General features: G+C 42.8%; 1 protein-coding gene across 4 annotated transcripts in view; it reads left to right on the forward strand.

Annotated features, from left to right (window-relative positions):
- TMEM241 (transmembrane protein 241) overlaps positions 1 to 20,514 on the forward strand; it is a 108,318-nt gene that overhangs the window by 15,840 nt on the left and 71,964 nt on the right. For all 4 annotated transcript variants that reach the window (XR_009534874.1, XM_060121778.1, XM_060121780.1 and 1 more), the window contains exon 4: positions 7,525 to 7,606. Coding sequence is in view for 3 of the 4 variants with exons in the window: in XM_060121778.1 (XP_059977761.1) it covers positions 7,525 to 7,606 (82 nt within the window). In the remaining variant the exon portion in view is untranslated. The remainder of the gene's footprint in view (positions 1 to 7,524; positions 7,607 to 20,514) is intronic.

Genomic DNA, 20,514 nt, shown 5'->3' on the forward strand with positions numbered 1-20,514 from the left:
GTACAGCCTGCAGTCTTTCCCCCAAGGAGTTCCTGTGAGATCCCTCCTACACATACACACACACACACACACACACACACACACGCACACACACCCTGGCTCAGCCCTCACACCACAGAGACTCGAGATTCTGTCAGGACCTCCTCAGGATTTAATCCCATCTTGCCTCCTTTGATGGCACCGTAGAACAATGTAAGAATAAACCAGCACAGAAGGCCCAGATGGTGCCACCTTATGAATTAAAGGTGGAGAGGAGGTGCCTTAGTAGATGTGCCTTGTTTGTTCCTAATGCGCAGGCTGTTGGGTGTCTCAGAATCATGCAGTGTTAGAGCTGCCAAAGAGCGTCTCAGTCAGCTCAGGCTGCTGTCACAAAAGACCACGGACTGGGTAGCTTAAACAGCAGACATTTATTTCTCACAGTTCTGGAGGCTGGGAAGTCCAAGATCAGGGTGCCAGTGTGGTTGGTTTCTGTTGAGGGTTTCTTGTGGGTTTACAGATGTCTGCTTTGTTCCTGTATCTTTACATGGTGGTATTGTGTGTGTGTGGGAGAGAGAGAGGGGGAGAGAGAGAGAGAGAGAGATGGAGAAAGGAGGCATGCTCTCTTGTGTCTCTTCTTACAAGGGCACTAATCCCATCATGAGGGCTCCATCCTCATGACCTGATTACCTCCCAAGGGCCCCACCTCCAAATACCGTCATACTAGGGGTTAGGGTTTCAACATATGAATCTTGGGAGTACATAAACATGCAGATCATAGCAGAGAATGAGTCAGTGTAACGTCTCTGGAAGGCAATTTTGTAACCAGTTACAAACTTTAACGTGTGTATCTTTGAACAGCAATTCCACTTCAGGAAATGTGTTCTGAATATTGTGAACATATCATAAATATGAGCAGAGAATATATTCAAGGATAATCATTACTGTGTTAGAATAGTAAAAACCTAGGATAAGCTTAAATGTCAAGCAGTAGCCTGGTATTCAAGTATTAATAAATTGGGGATGACTTTTTTGACATGGAAAGATGTTAAGCAGGTTATAAAACAACCTGTGCAATTGGATCCCATTTTTGTTGAAATGTTCATATACGTGCATATGGATGCTGTTTGGAAGGAGATGTAACAAGGTATTAACAGTGGTTATCTTTGGGTAGTAGGATTGTAATTATAATGTTTTTCTTGATAATCTGTGTTTTCAAAATTTTCTAACATGGAAGGTACCACTTTTTAATAAGAAAAAGAGATAAATTATTATAGGAAACAAAATAACTGCCTCCATTTCAAGTTTCTAAATTCACGTCTGTTGAAGAAAAACATGTTTGTTTTTTAATGCAGTTGGTTTTTTGTTGTCACAGTTATAGGCTACAACATGATCCTTACAAATGTTTATTGAATTTGAAATTCTTAGGATTCTCGTGTTGGGGCCATTTCAAACAGGCAGACGGCACGATGTGGAACCTTTTGCTTGCATCCCTACCTTTGACAACTGAGTAGCTGTAAGCGCCAGCAATTCTGTTCAGGGCAGAGTCTCTGAAGCACTTGAGAAAAGCAGAGGAAGAAATGTGAATTAGAGTCATGACTGCAGTTTCCTGTTGTATCTTGCTGCTTTGTACCAAACTAGCAAGAGAAGGGAAAACTCTTTTTTTTAAGTTACAAAAATAATACATGGTGATTCACTCAGCAAGTATTTGAGTGCCTACTGTCTATGCCAGGTATTGTGTTAGGTGTAAGGGGTGCATAATGAACAAAACAGACAAAAATCCTTGCCCTCATAGAGCTACATTCTAATTGATGCAGACAGACAAGAAACAACTAAAAATGAAAGTGGATGATGTAATAGGTGTAGAGAAAAATAGAGCTGGGTAAGTGGATAATGTGTATGTGTGTGTGCCTGAGTATGGGCCAGTGGATGGGGGGGATTGTTATTTTATATAGGGTGGATAAGAAGGACTCATGGATAAGAAGCTGTGACAAAGCGAGAGAGAGGCATGGACATATATACACTACCAAACGTAAGGTAGATAGCTAGTGGGAAGCAGCCGCATAGCACAGGGAGATCAGCTTGGTGCTTTGTGACTGCCTGGAGGGGTGGGATAGGGAGGGTGGGAGGGAGCCGCAAGAGGGAGGAGATATGGGAACCTATGTATAAGTATAACTGATTCACTTTGTTATAAAGCAGGAACTAACACACCATTGTAAAGCAATTATACTCCAATAAAGATGTAAAAAAAAAAAAAGATGACTTTTGAGCAGAGATTTGAATACGTGAAGGAGTGAACCATGCAGGTATCCGGAGGGGGAGGGCTCCAGGCTGAAGAATGTTTGATGATCAACAATGAGGTCAAAAGCAGTTTTATTCCACTTGTAAATGGAAACATCACTGTAGATATCTTTAAATACCTCAACAACGATAATAATAAATAATAAAGTATAGTCAAGTAGTACATATGTAGCCTCCGAAAGATACCAATTTATATCCCACAGCAGTATATGAAGGCATTAATTTTATGACCCCCTGTATAAGATACCATCTTTTAAAAATTGCTAGTTTCTTGGGCAAAACTTGATATATCATTGTTTTATTTTAAAGTTCTTTTTAGTATTAGGGCGGTTGAATAACTTTTCACATGTTTATTGGCCATTTGTGTTTCTTGTGTGTGTGTGTATGTGTATGAGAGAGAGACGCACACGTACACATACACAGACAGACAGGAAAAGGAGAGAGAAAATTACCTATTTCTGTCCTTTGAATGTTTTTCTTTTGGGGAGTTGTTTTTTTTCTTATTGATTTGTAAACACTCATTATACATCAAGGATATTAAACTCCAACCTGTTTTATATGTTGCCAGTGTTTTTCCTGGTTTGCTAATCATCTTTTCATTTTCTTTATGGTGTTTTGGCCATCTTATGGCCATCTTAGGTGGATCTGTCAGTCTTTCCTAGTGGCATCTGAACTTGGAGTTATGTGTGGAAAAGCCAGAAGGAGAACATTTATTGAGTGTTGTTTTCAATGTGCCACGTGCTACCTCAATGCTGCGTATTCATTCTTTTAGCTAATTGTCTCAATAGCCTTCTGAGCATTATTATCGCCATTTTATAAATGTAAAACGGAGCTCTCACTGCAAACTAGCTTTAGAGTTGGGATATAAATCAACTAGCTTTAGAGTTGGATACAAATCTTCTAAATAGGAAGGTTTGCCTGACCACATTCTTTCTACTACACAGAGCCTCCTGCTCTATACTTGTGCATCCTTCCTACTCCCACCTCTAGATAACCTAGATGACCCCTAGATGATCCCAGCCCTAGATGCCCTGACCTAGAAGAAAGGGCACAGCCCACAGGGACATGTGTGAAGTGTGTCCATCCCTTAGAGCTGTTGGTTAAAGTTTTCAGCTAACTGCTGGAACATTCCTTGGGAGTGAAGAGAGCTAATTATAATTTCCAAAGATTTGAGCAACCATGTGAATAAGATTATACTCTCCAGTGCCCAGAACCAGGTACAGTTTCCATCACTTATTGCTGTATCTCCTGAGGAAAGAATCCTCAGTTTTAGCAGACCTACCTAGGATGTAAAAGTTAGTTGCCTTTCTTTCTGAAGAAAGGATTTTAAAGAAATGCTTCAAGAGATGGCAAAAACACAAAGAAGCACCGCCTTTTTAGCTGGTACTCACCTTGTTTCCACACTGCCTGGAAGAGTATGGAAAATTCAGTCATCATGAATTTTATCTGCCCCGGTAGCTGTTGAAAGGTCTGACCCCTCCATGTTGTAAGATCACACTTACAGTCGTGGAAACCTCTGGAAGCCAGAGGTCCAAATTCTAATTCCTGGAGCAGCCTGTGTATATTTTTTCTGGTTGAAGTTCTTCCTTTCTTTTTTTTTTTAACAACAAAAAGAAACTTATGCTTTATTGAGAGAAAAATTCTACTCTAGTAGTAAGATATAGAGGAAAATTTAGTCAGACCTTGTGCTATGCTCTGTACTTACAGTACTTACAGAGATGGAAATTTTTTTTTTTTTTGGCTTAAAATAACACAGGTTTGTTATCTTACAGTTCTGGAATTCAGAAGTCCAAAATGGTTTCACTGGGATAAAAAGTCTTTGGCTGTAAAGAATTTGTTACAATTAGGAAATTTTTCCTGCATTTTTTATGTTACAAAACTTTGCAGTACATCTTAAGTTTTCAAAGGTCCCAATTCCTTTTCAGAAATTTTTCCCCAGAAAATTTATATTTATATATATCTTCTAATTTTGCCTAAACTTTCGTTTTGAAGTTATTTCTTTGTATTTTAGGGCGGAGGGGTTAAAATACAAGAGGTTCCCTAGCGCTGTTTTATTTCCCTCACGTCCAGATACCCTGACGTCTCCTGAAGTATGTATGAGAGTAGGCGGGAGTTTTCTTTGTTTAGGAGTGGGTGGGGCACGCATGTCTGGGGCCTCACTGGCCTTCCATTCTGAAGTGTCGGGCTTGCCACAGCTGGGCCAGCCGCTATTCGCCCCGCACACGCCTTCCTTCCTTCGTCATCATGCTCCCCACAGTACATGCTCTGGGCTTCCTTCTAGGGCACAGCATGTCATGGGACTTGGCCCTTAATGTCTAATGGGAAAGCCTTTTCCTAGAAGAGTAGCAATTGGTCGGTATTAGCTTGGCGCTTTAGGATGGAGGCTGGCATTTCCATTCTTTGTTCACCTTTTGGTTGGAAGTACAGATGTCTGTGATGGCAGCAGGACTAGTAATAGCAGAATATTTCTCAGATAACCAGCTGCTTGAGCTGCTACCAGGGCAAAATCATGTTGTGTTTGCAACTTATTTATTTATATATCATTGTCTCACATTAGATTATTATGAGATCCTTGAGGGTAAAGTATGAGAGGCGGTTAAAAGCAAGGTTTTAAGTCAGACAGGCCTGAATTCAAATTGTGGCTTTGCCATTACCAGCTTTTCTGACCATAGACAAATTACTTAAACTCTTTGTGCCTCGGTTTCCTCATCTGCACAGTGGGGGTAATAATGATAATAATAATGATACTTTCCTCGTGAGATTGTTGTGCAGATTTTATTATTTTTTTTTATTTATCTATTTTTAGATAAATATTTTTTGGCCACGCTGCACAGCTTGCAGGATCTCAGTTCCCCCACCAGGGATTGAACCCAGGCCACAGCAGTGAAAGCCTGGAATCCTAACCACTAGGCAACCGGGGAACTCCCACAGATTTTAAAAAGATTACAGTGTAGAAAACATTTAGCACAGTGCCTGGTTTGCAGCAAGGGCTCAAAAAATGTCATTGGTGATGCTGCTGTTTTTTTTTGTGGTTTGTTTGTTTTTTAAATTTATTTTTGGCTGCTTTGGGTCTTTGTTGCTGCGAGCGGGCTTTCTCTAGTTGCGGAGAGCGGGGGCTACTCTTCGTTGTGGTGCGAGGGCTTCTCGTTGTGATGCATGGGCTTCTCATTGTGGTGGCTTCTCTTGTTGTGGAGCACCGGCTCTAGGTGTGCGGGCTTCAGTAGTTGTGACACGTGGGCTTCAGTAGTTGTGGCTTGTGGGCTTCAGTAGTTGTGGCTTGTGGGCTCTAGCGCGCAGGCTCAGTAGTTGTGGTGCACAGGTTTAGTTGCTCCGTGGCATGTGGGATCTTCCCGGACCAGGGCTTGAACTCATGTCCCCTGCATTGGCAGGTGGATTCTTAACCACTGTGCCACCAGGGAAGTCCCTGATGCTGCTGTTAATATTAACTCTGGCGCTCTGAGCACCTTGCAAGTTGCTGTGAGTTTGGCTGAATGACTATATACAGGAAGTAGGGTTCGAAGACCTTATCTGAGACTAGAAACGTTTTCATGCCCTGTTCCCTGGGAAGTTGTACAAAAGCAGGTCTGATGATAGAGTGCCTGCCCATGTTAATAAAATTAACAAAGAACACTTCTTGAACAGGCTCCATCCCAGGACAGCAGTTCATTGAGTTACTTGGGATTATTATGTTGTATCCTGCTGGAATGTCTCCATTAATTTATATTTATTTTAGAATAACTCTGGGAACTTGAATTAGTGAACCAAATGCATTCGTAACTGATGAGGGAAGCAAATTGCACCCTCAGTGATGTGTACTCTATGGAAAGACTGGGATTTTGCTTTGTAAAACTTTATTTCAACATAACTATACTTACAGAAATACACTCATATTGGTTATTAGAATGCAATTTAACTTACCCTACACAATTTGGACCAAAAAACTTGGTACATGGTTTGCTTTAAAAAAGAAAGAAAAAGTATTTGCAATCTGGTTTATTTTTCATCTATTACAAATGTGTATAAAAGATCCACCATCAAATGCTGCTAAAGCAAACAGCATGAACCTTGAGAAATTAAACTTTGGTTTGTCTCTGAGAAATAACATGTATTGCACTGTAAAAGTTTATAAAATTGGTGCAACAAAACATTGTTGTAATGTTTCAATGCCAGTTCACAAAGTTCAATAACTAATGGATGTTGATGATGAGGGTGGGGAGAGCCTATGTGTACGTATGAAAATATAAAAGCTCTCCGATCTAGTTAATATTGCATGCAGATCACAAGTTTACTCAAGCCAAGATTCAGATAATTTCTTAAATCTGAATTAACACTACCGGTCCAGTTCATCTGCTGTCAACAAGGAAACTGCACAGTAGCTGTTTTTCTGATTCGTGCAAAAAAGAAAATGAAGTTTTTTCCCCCAGGTTTTCAGTGTAGAACTGAAACTACAGGAATGGTATTCTGAGGAGAGCAAGATTCTAAACTGTGTTGAAAAAGCAGTTCTTGGGACTGGCTGTCCAGTGGTTAGGACTCCATGCTTTCACTGCCAGGGGCCCGAGTTTGGTCCCCCTGGTCAGGGAACTAAGATCCTGCAAGCCACGCAGTGTGGCCAAAAAAAAGAAAAAAACAGAAGAAAAAGAAAAAGCAGTTCTTGGTGTGGCCACAAGGGAATCAGAGAAATGTGCCCTTGAGAAGTCCTTGGCGATTCCCTGAACTGGCATCCCAGGTAAACGCTTGAGGCTCAGCAATTGGCCACCCAGCTCAAGTTCAGGCGCTCTTTTCAATTCCATCCTTTCACACTGTGGTTCCTTTTGTTGTGGTTCCCTGGAGCTGTTTGGTACCTTGCCTAGGTAAATAGCCTTTAAAAATTTTTTAAAATAATTTGGCATGTATTCAAAGCCTCTGGCTACTTAAATTCCAAAGAATAACATTCACTGCTCCTTTTAAAAAAAATCAGATCTGTTCTTTCTCCCAACCTGCAGGAAACCTTTTCCATCTCCAGCTCGTCTGTGCCCGACTGTGGGATCAGTAACGCCACATCGTTGGCTGAGTGATGGACTGTAGGCAGGATGGCTTGGTCAGCTTCCGTCCCTCTCGATGATACAGAGCAAATCATGCTTCACAAGTCACCTGGGGATGTTTAGACAACCATGAGTGCTGTATTTGGTGTATGGGAGCGTCATACCTTCCAGCGAGGTCTTTTGGACATAAAGTGACAGAAATCTATGGCCTCTTTCCCTTTTACAGATCTGATGTTTTGACATGGCTTCCTGCTTCAGTGCTGTTTGTGGGTATCATCTATGCTGGTTCCAGAGCACTGTCCAGACTGGTAAGTGTTAGAGGCTTTGCGGGGGACAGTCCCTTTCCCTTCTTCCCCTTTGCCTTTAACTTGTTGCGCCTTGGATCAATCGGGGGCAAAGCAACAGCTTTAATGATGGCACAGTAGATTGAAGAACAAGTCTTGGGGCTGAGGCCAATGTGGAGTGGTCCCCCTCCCTGAATTGAAGGTAACCAGATAACAGGGAAGGACTGACTTGTTTTACAAGATGGAGAGCTGCAGATGGAGACGCAGGAAGCCGGAGTAGTGATATCTGTGGAGCCTGCTCTGCGTGGATACACCCTGTCCTTGGGAGCAGGGAGGGTGGCCTCAGTCTGCTCCTTGCTTCCGGGGACCGTGACTCTGCCCATGAATAACACGGCCTGGGCGGGCTGGGCTTAGTCGTGGGTTCGCATGCTTGGCACGGAATTGATGCCCAGTACACAGGGACACTAGTGCAACAAGTGTTCATTCTGTCCTCCCACCCAGACCCCAGGACTGAGCTCCTCAAAGGAGGGTACTGTGAGGAACAGACTTCTTCCAGCTATGTTATATATGATATGGAACTCCAAAAATTTAGTTATTTTGCCACCAAAGGAGAATTCATAAGTATCAGCATTGACCAGAGTCTCAGAACGTGGCTTAAAACTCAGGAACTTTTTGTTTTCATATACTTAAGGTTTTGTTTTGTTTTTTGAATTGGGGTATAGTTGCTTTACAATGTTGTATTACTTTCTGCTGTACAACGAAGTGAATCAGCTATATGTATACATATATCCTCTCCCTCTTAGACCTCCCTCCCACCCCACCCCCCATCCCACCCACCTAGGTCACCACAGAGCACCAAACTGATCTCCCTGTGCTCTACAGCAGATTCCCACTAGCTATCTATTTTACACATGGTAGTGTTTATATGTCAATGCCAATCTCCCTATTCATCCCACTTCCCCCTCCCCCACCAAGTCTACATGTCCATTCTCTACATCTGCCTCTTTGTTCCTGCCCTGCAGATAGGTTCGTCTGTACCATTTTTCTAGATTCCACATATACGCGTTAATATACGATGTTTGTTTTTCCCTTTCTGATTTACTTCAATCCGTATGACAGACTCTAGGTCCAGCCAAGTCTCTGCAAATGACCCAGTTTTGTTTCCTTTTATGGCTGAGTAATATTCCATTGTATATATGTACCACATCTTCTTTATCCATTTGTCTGTCAATGGAACGTTAGGTTGCTTCCATGTCCTGGCTATTGTAAATACTGCGCAATGAACATTGGGGTACATGTATCTTTTTGAATTATGGTTTTCTCAGGGTATATGCCCAGTAGTGGGATTGCTGGGTCATATGGTAGTTCTATTTTTAGTTTTTTAAGGAACCTCCATACTGTTCTCCATAGTGGCTGTATCAATTTACATTCCCATCAGTAGTGCAAGAGGGTTCCCTTTTCTCCACACCCTCTCCAGCATTTATTGTTTGTAGATTTTTTGATGATGGCCATTCTGACTGGTATGAGGTGATACCTCATTGTAGTTTTGATTTGCATTTCTCTAATGATTAGTGATGTTGAGCATCTTTTCATGTGTTTGTTGGCCATCTGTGTGTCTTTTTTGGAGAAACGTCTATTTAGGTCTTCAGGAATGGTTTTATACTCTAATTGCTGTTTTTAATCTATCAGAAAATGATTGTATTCTAATGTTTGAAAACATGAGAAATTTTCAAACGATTCAGTCTTTTAATGTAAAGTTTGTTGTTATGTTGGCCCCTTAGGCCTCAGATATGAAAACAGTAAAAACAAAATGTGCCTCTCTGGATAATAATAGTATTGTTAGGACAACCCCAAAGCTGCAAAGTAGTGGCTGAGAATTAACTGCGATAATTTCTAAATTAAATCGATAATTTCTAAATTAAATCATCATTTTCCTTTCATGATTCATAAGCTTGAGTAGATGGGATGATGTGTGTGATGGGGGAGAAAATAGCCTGGGTGACCTAAGAAGTGAGCCACAGAGCACGTTGGTGCTGAGCCCAGAACAGGGGGCCGGGCTGGCTCTCAGCTGCCGCTCCTGATGCTGTCAGGCTCCTCCAAGTCCATGACCTCGCTTTACGGCCTCTGGCCTGCAGGGGGAGCTTCCTCTTCTATAGCAGAGTATGGGATTTGACTGGAAAACAAAAAACAATCTTTCGTTGTACAAAAGTTTTTGAAATTTTTTGTAGGCTCTGGATAGTTATGGATGCCAGAGTTTTGAAGTTTGAATAACTAAGGTGTTGTGCTAATAATGATAATAATTTTTTGTTTGTATAGTGCTTTTTTTTGTTTGTTTGTTTGTTTGTTTTTTGCGGTACGCGGGCCTCTCCCATTGCGGAGCCCAGGCTCCGGATGCGCAGGCTCAGCAGCCATGGCTCACGGGCCCAGCCGCTCCGCGGCATGTGGGATCTTCCCGGACCGGGGCACGAACCCGTGTCCCCTGCATCAGCAGGCGGACTCTCAACCACTGCGCCACCAGGGAAGCCCTGTATAGTGCTTTTTCATGTGTTCTCCGGAGTGATTTCCTTTGTATCTTTTCATGTGAGTCTCACAGTCACCTGATATGTGAGGCACATGTTAATAACCTGGCAGAGGAAAACACGTAGGTGTGGGAAGTCTCGGTAAGCTGACTCTAGTCCCAGGTAGTGGCAGCTCTTCTGACTCCCCACCTTTTGCCTTTTCAGATTTGTCTCTTTAGGATCAAGGTATGTGGATTTTAGAATGAGCCCAGGGTACAGTAGACATGCATAAACTTGAGACTCTTGGTTGCAAGTGTTAGAAAGCTCACCAACTGGTCTAAGTAAAGGGAAATCTCCTGGTTCACATTAATGAAAAGTCATAGTGTAGAAACTGCTTCAGGCATGGCTTGACCCAGAGGTTCCAATGACCTACTCAGAATCCAGCTTCTGTCTCTCGTTCAGTTCTGCTCTCTGTCTTTGCTTCATTTCACAGCCAGGCTCCCGCCTCATGGATGTTGTTGACTTCAGGCTGACATCCTCACAATTTTAAGTCTAATGGAAAGACAGTCTTCCTTGTAGCTTCTGTATGAGTCTCCCAATTCACTCTGATTGCATCAGTCAGGACCACTGCCCGTCCCAGGTCTAAAAGCCGGATGGACTTACATTGATTGACCAGTCCTGGATCATGACTTTTCTGAACCATTCACTGTGACTGGAGAGACTCAGAGCCCTGGTCATACAGGATCCCCAGCTGGACCCACAGACTGAGAAAGGGTGAGGCAGATGCTTTATATTGGAGTGCTTTACCAAGGAAGGGGTAAGGAGGCTAGGTGGCAAAAAAACCCTCAAAAGTCCATTGTAAATGTCTATCTAGTACGTCTCAGGCAGATGGAGATTTCTGTAACCTGGAACAATGCTTCTCAGAGTGTGGTCCACAGAAGGCGATAGCCTGTGAGCTCTTCGTTACCTGTCTGTAAGGAGACTGTGCCAGAATGAGCATCACGCTTGGCACTAACCACGCTGATTAGTTTGAGCTGACATTTTTTTTTCATAGCAGGACTTTTTGAGGAAGGAAGCAGTGCACTGACTTATATTCTGTGCGAGGTCCTTATCTTTTGGAGGGACCGCATTGGAGTGCCCCTGGCCTAGAGCACAGACTTCTCTCATTGGCAGGAGGAAGCTGCTGCGATTCAAACTCTGAGCAAAGGGAAACAACCCCAAACCAAATATATCCAGTTAGAGTGCGAGGAGGACGGAAAGGAGACACTTAGTATTGTTTTTTTTTAGTGAAATAACTCAACCCAGCATCTGTTCTTTGTTTTCTGAGTTTTTTGTTTTTACATAGTTGCTTAAAAATTTACAGAGTGGATGAAACACGAGGCACTCGTACAGCTTGTGTTAGATGGAAAACCCGTGTCAGTGCACTGGTGCCAGGCTGGCAGTTTCATGAATCCACGAGGACCTGGGGGAAACATGCTCAGTTAAAATCCGTGGGTGTGTTGTTATGCAAAACACTTAGGAAGTTGCTGTGCTCCATAAAGGCCTCCTTCATCTGACAAGACTTTGAAGCTATCCTTCTGATGTGCAACTCCTGAGAGTAAGCTGATGTAACTCTTCAAAGGCGAGGTGGGGACAGTTCTTTATTGATTTTTCTACCTGGAACTCACAACCGAATGATAGAATTAAGGGAAGGAGATTATTCTTGTGGCTCTCCATTCAGCAAATATTTATTGGGGAATCTACTTCTGGGGGCTTAATGAGGAAGAAGACCTGCTTCCTGACCTTGAAGAACTTCCAGGGGAATCCGTGAGAGACACACAACTCACCATGGGAACAGGCATCGTGAATAGTCAGTGTTATATATGTGTGCCGGGCACTGCCTATTGTTAACCCTCATGACATATGAAGTTGGACTTAATTACTCCCATTTACTGAGATGCAAATTATTTGACCAAGGTCACCAACTAGTAAATGTTAAAGCGGAGATGCAAACTCAAGCCTGTCTGACGATAGTGGTTCATCTGCAACGCTTACCCTCTTTCCTCCCTAAATCACAATAAGCAAAGGAGATGAGCCCATCAAGATGGAGCTGGGAGGAGGGGAGAGGAGCCGTGTGGCTGTCCTCCCTTCTACAGGGGCTAATTTAGCTCTGCTTCGCCAGCGTTCCTGCCCTGAATAAGGTCACAGTGATGAGGGCTGATGGCATGAATGTCAGTCTTTGGAGGGACAGGACAACGTCAACCAGTCGTTATTACTCTTATTATAATTTCCCTGCCGCAGCCCTTCTCAGCTGGACAGGATTGCCTCAAAGCCTGTGCTGGTGAGTGTTTAGAACAGATGTGCAGATTCTCACACTCAGGAGCTTCAGGGAGAAGCCATCCCAGTGCTGGTGATCTGGGTGCTCAAACCATGCTCTTTTCTTGCTTAGGGTCAGCAGTTGGAAGACTCTGCAAATCTAAACTGAGGCATCTCGACGGGACTGGCCTTGGTTTCCTACCCAGCACTTTGATCTTGAGCCTTCCCTAACTGCTTGTCAGGGTTTCTGTCTTCACTCAACACAATGGAATAGAGATTGGCTGGGGGTGTCGGTGAGGAAACACACATGGATAATCAGACTTGCGTGGAGTGAAATTACTCAGTTAAGCAAACTGGAGCCTGTGGGTTCCCTCCCGCTTGGTTTGGCTCCAATATCACGTAAGGGATCTTGGATCCACAGGGAAAAGGACGTAAATGTTGATCTGTCAGTAGAATGGAGACCCTTCCCCTAAGGTTCCCTGTCACTGTGGTTAGAGGCAGTTCTCTTTCACATGGTTTTCTCATCAGAGGTGATCAGAGTCCAGTTGCAAGGATTACTTAAGATGTGGGCGCAGTGGCAAAATAATAACCCCCTCCTCTGCATTTTAGTTATGTTCCTGCCCCATCTAAAGATGTTTTCCATAACCCTTATAAAATGACTTATTAAAACTGGGCTCCAAGCGGAAAACTTCATGACACTGGACTTAGCAGTGATTTATTGGCTGTAACAGCAAGACACGGGCAACAAAAGAAAAAAATAGGCAAATTGGACTTCATCAAAATGAAAAACTTCGGTGTATCAAAGCATGCTGTCAACAGAGTGAAATGGCAATTCACAGAATGGGAGAAAATATTTGAAAATCATCTATCTGATAAGGGATTAATATCCAGAACACATAGAAAACTCCTAAAATTCAACAACAAAAACCAAACAACCTGATTGAAAACTGGGCAAAGGACTTGAATAGACATTTCTCCAAAGAAGATATGCAAATGGCCACTGAGCCCATGATGAGGTACTCAACATCATTATGCATTAGGGAAATACAAATCAAAATCATGAGATACCACTTCGTGCCCATTAGGATGACTGTTATCAAAAAAATAGAAAATAACAAGTGTTGGTGAGGGTGTGGAGAAATTGGAACTCTTGTGCGCTGCTTTTGGGAATGCAAAAATGGTACAGCTGCAATGAAAAACAGTATGGTGATTCCTCAAAAAATTGAAAATAGAGTTACCCTATGAGCCAACAAAAAAATTGAAAGCAGGGACTTGAGCAGGTATTTTGTATACCTGTGTTCACAGCAGCATTATTCACAGTAGCCAAAAGTTGGAAACAATCCAAGTGTCTGTTGACAGATGAATGGATAAACAAAATAGTATATCAGTACAATGGAATATTATTCAGGCTTAAAAAGGAAGAAAATTCTGACACATGCTACAACATGGATGAACCTTGAAGACATTATGTTAAATGAAATAAGTCAGTCACAAAAGGACAAGTCCTGTATGATTCTACTAATATGAGTTACTTAGAAGAGTCACATTTATAGAGACAGAAAGTATTGGTGCTTACCAGGAGCTGTGGGCTGGGGAGAATGGGGAATTATTGTTTAATGGGGACAGAATTTCAGATGAAAAGAGTTCTGTGAAAGGATGGTGGTGATGGTCGCACAACAATGTGAATGTACTTAATGCCACTGAACTATACACGTAAAAACGGTTAAAATGGTAAATTTTATATGTCTATTTTACCACAATTAAAAAGATGTGTTTATAACTCCCCTCCCCAGGCTACAACAGAGATTTTCTTGAGGATTATATGGGGGAGGGGGATATGTTCTCACTCACCTCACTCAGAGCCCTTTCCGGTGCTGTAGGAGGTGCATATTTAATTTAACTGAATTCATTCCTACGCACTCGTGTAAAAAAAGGGTGAGAAAAATAGCAGTTCACTGAGAGCAGGCCAACTTGCCCTCTGTAGTAGCATGTGCATTTATGGCCCCAAGTGAGGTTCTTATTCCCATGCATCTTACAAGCTGGCGTTCTAAGCTGCCTATTTTTCAAACAAAAAGGCCCCTAAACACAGGTCAGCTACTTTATGTGATGAACAGATGAAGGAGGGAGGTGGCCTCCAAGCTGGTGCTGGAGATACTCTGGCAAAGAGGGAGTCTGGCCCTCTGCCCTCAAGGAGTTGACCCGGGAGTTCCCTGGAGGTCCAGTGGTTAGGACTCCACGCTTTCATTGCCAAGGGCCCGGGTTCGATCCCTGGTCGGGGAGCTAAGATCCCAAAAGCCGCTTGGTGCGGCCAAAAAAAAAAAAAAAAAAAGGTGTTGGCCAGTTAATGACAGAATGATAAAACTAATGTAAATAAACACTCAAATTTATCTCATGCCAATCAATTTGTGAATATATTCATTTATATGTACACATAAACATATTCAAACACCTCAGCTGTCTTCCCAAAAGGATGTGTTGTGGCTTAAAAGAATAATGATGATGAAAATAAGATAAGCATTTCTTATGAATAGAATTTAAAAGAAATCTAGGTCAAGGGTAATTGAAGAAGAATTAGATGAGACCACAGAGAGACTTAGCACACATCTTATGAAATAAATACAGTTGGGCCTTGGAAAGATGAGAAAGCTCTCATCTTTCTGCAGCCAAATAAAGAAGTTACGAGACTCTCAGTGCTGGTAAGAGAAAAGCGGGTTGTTGCCGCAGACATGCTTCTTCCTTGCTGTCAGGCCCTTAGTCCTCATAAATGGTAAACTGGGCTACTTAGGGTTTTCAATCGCATCCTTATAACAAACACAATGGTAACCTGATTTCTGGGATTCTTAGTGCATTTTGGAGGCCTAATGACAGCACAGTTCAGTAGGAGCGATTCTCTGGGGCTAAAATCTCTGCTCTCCAATTATCCGGCTCCCTTCCTGTAGGAACAGTTATTTCTGGCATGCATGATTTTGATGAAAACTAGGCAGCCAACAGTTCAAAGGTACATTCTTTGGCAAGGGCCTGGCGAGCAATTATTGTATATTGCAGATTAAGGCCGCGTCCACATATTTAAAAATCACCCAAATTGAAGTTAGGATTGATGTTTTTCTATAAAAACTTAGAAGTCGACCCAGGACTTGGCTAAGGGAGTCATCCCCACTCCTACAGCATGACCCAAGGCCATGCCTGTGGGCAGGGCCAGGATTTTCCATAGAAAACTGTTTTAAGTCAGTTCCAACACCTGAACAAATAACAATCAAGGCTTGAAAATTCCACTCTGGGAAGCATGGGAATAATGAAAAATCTTAAGTAATAGTTACCAATTTCTCTTTACATCCAGAGAAAAATTTCCAGTGGTACATGGATGCAATGTAAAATTATAAGTGAATGTTAAAATTTTAAGAATAAATTAGTTGCAAACTGTGCCCCTAAGTAATGAAATGAATTGGACTGTAGGGTAGTTGAATTCAGTCAATTACACTTTGTGTCAAAATTGATAACTTGGGCTTCATGGTAGTTGATCTTGAGCCATTTTTCCTGATGAAATATGGTGGGGACCTTTTGTTATTGAGCCCGTTCCTAGAGTCTATGTGAAAGAACAGACTTGTTTTTCTGTTCTCTTTAGCAGCAAGCTAGTGTCTAGATCGTCTAAAGTGATTTCAGATTATTAAGAGGCAGGTTAAAAAGGAGAACCAAAATACATCCTTTCTTTTTTCTCATCCGTATAACTGGAATGTTACTAGTATCTCCCTCATAGATTTATTATGATGATTCAATATGTAAAAGCAATTAAAACAGAGTCTGGGGGCTTCCCTGGTGGCACAGTGGTTAAGAATCTGCCTGCCAGTGCAGGAGACATGGGTTTGAGCCCTGCTCTGGGAAGATCCCACATGCCACAGAGCAACTAAGCCCGTGTGCCATAACTACTGAGCCTATGCTTTAGAGCCTGCAAGCCACAACTACTGAGCCCGTGCACTGCAACAACTGAAGCCCGTGCACCCTAGAGCCCATGCTCCACAACAAGAGAAGCCACCACAATAAGAAACCCATGCACTGCAAAGAAGAGTAGCCCCGGCTCCCCGCAACTAGAGAAAGCCCACGTGCAGCAACGAAGACCCAACACAGCCAAAAATAAATAAATAAATAAATTTATTAAAAAAAAAAAAAAACGTACAGTGACAGCAGTAACATTTAAAAAAAAACAACAGAGTCTGGTACATAGTAAGTATTCAATATATCTTAGCTATTATTGTTATCATATCTCAGAACTTTTTATTTTGTTTTTTTGCCTGCACTGTGTGGCTTGTGGGATCTTATTTCCCCAACCAGGGATCGAACCTGTGCCCCCTGCAGTGGAAGCGCAGAGTCTTAACCACTGGATTGCCAGGGAAGTCCTCATTTCTCAGAACTTCTGTCTGATTTCACAAAAATAAGTCCTGCTGAACCTCACTCCATAAAGATAAAAGGCAGGTTTTCCAAAATAATCAGTCACTGGAGACTCTTGAACTAATAACGTAGTTCAGACTGGGGCTTCATGCACAGAGGTAGAGGCCAAGGGAAAATCAGTAATCATAACTTGTAGACTGCCTTAATACTGTTTTTGATAGATCTCTATGGAGGCTGATAAAATCAGTCGTGGAATTACTGTTTCTAAAGCCTGTTAGCTCCTCAGTCGAAAAAATGGCTTGAGAAATTCAGATTAAAAAATTTTTAAGTGGAAGTGGAAGATATCCCTTTAAAAAATGGCATAGAGTTTACTCCGAGGTCATCTGTTTTAGATCATACCAGTTATATTGCTGGAGGAAGCGGACTGGCAGGATTTGGAACACAATGGTATTGGACATTGCACAGTTGTAGGTCCAGGAAGTTTATACTGGGGGCTTGCTGTAACTTGGCTCCATAACATCGAGACTGGGAGCGTGGGCGTTGCCGTTACTGGGTTGGAGTCATGGAGTCATACCCAGAACTAGTTGTGAGCTCGCCAGCAAGCTGCCCCATCACTCTAAGCTTCAGTTTCCTTGTCTGTAAATCAGGGCAACAAGCATCCGTGGATACAGTTGTTGAGATATGGTTTAAATAAGAGAATGCAATTAAAATAATTAGCACTGTGCTGAACACATTGTTGGTATCTATTATTAGAGAACTTTAATATCAGTTCTGGGCACTTCCCTGGTGGTCCAGTGGTTAAGACTCCGCGCTCCCAATGCAGGGAGCCTGGGTTCCATCCGTGGTTGGGGAAATAGATCCTGCATGCATGACTCAACTAAGAGTTCACATACCACAACTAAGGAACCCACATGCTGCAACTAAAGATCTTGTATGCTGCAACTAAGACCCGGTGCAGCCAAAAATAAATAATAAATAAATATTTTTAAAAATTTTTTTAATTTAAAAAATTAAAAGGCAACTTTCTTTTAAAAAATTAAAAATAAAATAGAATAAAAAATAAAGTAAAATCAGTTCTGTATGTGTAGATAGATCCTTTTCCAGAATCTGATCAGAATCTCCTAGGCAGATGGAGAAACCTGGCCACAGTTTATAAAATTGAGAAAATTAAGCCTCCTTGAAGTCTAGAGTTAGCGTCTAGAGTCACCCTAAATCTCGTTTCCTTACTGATTTTATAGTCAAGGAGGCAAATGCATTTTAAATCAGGGCTTAATTTTAAATAGATAAGATCCAGGTTGCCCTTTCATTTTCATGTCATGTACCACAGGGTTAACCTCTCTAAGATTTTCTGTGCTATCTTCTTAGGCTCAGACCTAGAAGGCCAAGGCCCACGTTTTCCAAACATGAGCCCAATGGATAAAGCCAATTAAAAAAAAATCTCTTTAATAATCTTAAAATACATAAAGAATAATTGAAAATATAAAAGTTTAAGAGGGATAAAAAGAAGCACAAAAGATGAAAAACATAGAAAATAATTAAAATAAAGGATGATTTTAAAAGGAAAAAAGTTTCAGCTGCACTTTTAAAGGAGTAGAGAACGTTAAAAAGGCAAGAAAAATGTAAGGTGAGAGCTCAGAATGAAATGAAACAGTGCGAGTTAGAACAAAATACCAAAATAGGGCAGAGCTATACAGTTATAAAAGTCTTAAAGACAAGGTAAAAATATATACTCCCAGGGACTTCCCTGGTGGCACGGTGGTTAAGAATCCATCTGCCAATGCAGGGGACCCGGGTTCAAGCCCTGGTCCAGGAAGATCCCACATGCCGTGGAGCAACTAAGCCCGTGCGCCACAACTACTGAGCCTGCGCTCTAGAGCCCGCGAGCCGCAACTACTGAGCCCACGTGCCACAACTACTGAAGCCTGCGCCTAGAGCCTGTGGTCCACAACAAGAAAAGCCACCACAATGAGAAGCCCGTGCACCGCAACGAAGAGTAGCCCCCGCTCATCGCAACTAGAGAAAAGCCTGCACGCAGTAATAAAGACCCAACGCAGCCAAAAGATAAAGAATAAATCCATCTGGAAGTGGTTGGGCAGCAACATCTGCTTAAAGACCCACTTAAGAGTCCTCGAAGCTGGAATAATTTCCCAGCTCAGGTCCTCCATCGAGGCCACTAAGCGTGGGCTTGGTACCTCTTAATATGGACAGCCTTCATGCAGTGCTCCTGCATTATTTCCATCGTTCCTCCCTATAGCTCCAGGTCGTAGATATTGTTATCCTCATACTACAGAGGAGCAAACTGTTTGGATACGTGCCCTGCTCCACTAGCAGATGGTGGAGCTGGAGCCTGAAGCCCAGCTGATGCCAAAACCCATGCATTATTCTTGATCTTTTTCTGCTTTCCAGGAGACATTATCATCATCAGCAGCAACAAAGACAATAGCACAATCCCTCACCCCTTAATCCCTCCCCTTTACCTTGTCAAGATTATCTATCAAATTAGGAAAGAGTGCTGTTCTTAGCAAACAGCCCAGCGATAGTCAATGTGCAGTCGGTACTCTGTGTATCTTGATAACCCACTGGAGTGTTACCTTTTTTTATATCTTATCCCTCCCCCCCCTTTTTTGGGGTACAAAGTTGATCCCAGTTATCCCATCATTTACTGCAGTTCAGTCTCCTAAATATTTCCCTCATGTGGCCACTTTTCTCCCTCTTCGCTGCCACTACCAAGTTCAGGCCACCGTCTTGTCATTCCTTGTATTAGTTTCCTGTAGCTGCTGTAACAAATTACCACCTACCTAGGTGGCTTAAAACAACAGAAATTTATTCTCTCCTAGTTCTGGAGGCCAGGGGTCTGAAGTGAGTACCAAGGTGTGTCAGCAGAGCTGCGCTCCCTCCAGAGGCTCTAGGGGAGAATCTGCTCCTCGCATCTCTCTTCCAGCTTCTGGTGCTGCTGGCACTCCTTGGCTCGTGGCTGCATCATTCCAGTCTCTGCCTCTGGGGTCACATCGCCTCCTCCTCTGTGTGTGTCGAATCTCTGCCTGTCTCTTAGGAGGAGATCTGTGTTTGCATTTGGGACCCACCCAGATAATCCAGAGTCATCTCCCCACCTCCAGATTCTCACCTTAATCCCATTTGCAAAGGCCCTTTTTTCACCCTATGAGGTGACATTCATGGGCTCCAGTGACTATGATGCAGCTATAGTTTGGAGGGCCGTTTTTCCGTCTACCGCACCACTGAACTTTCGCAACCATCTCTGCCTCCTTTGCCCCACCCAGCAGTCCAAGGTCCCCTAAACACGCAGATCAAATCATGCACGGTGGGCTTTAAACTCTTCAGTATCTTGTGGTCCTTGGGACGGTCCTGATTCCCTGATAGGGCCCGTGATTACCTCTCCACCTTCCTCTCCCCCACGTTTCCCTTCCACACTATATTCCACCCCACTCAACTCCCCCTGGTTCCCCGAGGAGGTGGGCTTCCTCGCTCCTCTGGGCCCTTGTGTATGCCTCCAGCCCTCTCCCGCCTTGTCTCTTTTTGCTGGGCTCATTCTTTTTTATTTCTTTTTTCCCTTTGGCCGTGCCATGCGTCATGCAGGATCTCAGTTCCCCAACCAGATATCGAACCCATGTCCCCTGCGTTGGGAGTGCGGAGTATTAACCAGTGGACCACCAGGGAAGTCCCTGGGCTCATTCTAGTTCATCATTCTGTTGCCGTTTAGACTTTGGACTTCACTTCCTCCGAGAAGGCGTGCTCTGC

This window comes from Lagenorhynchus albirostris, chromosome 14 (assembly GCF_949774975.1).
Source record: "Lagenorhynchus albirostris chromosome 14, mLagAlb1.1, whole genome shotgun sequence".
NCBI classification, from domain to species: Eukaryota; Metazoa; Chordata; class Mammalia; order Artiodactyla; family Delphinidae; genus Lagenorhynchus; species Lagenorhynchus albirostris.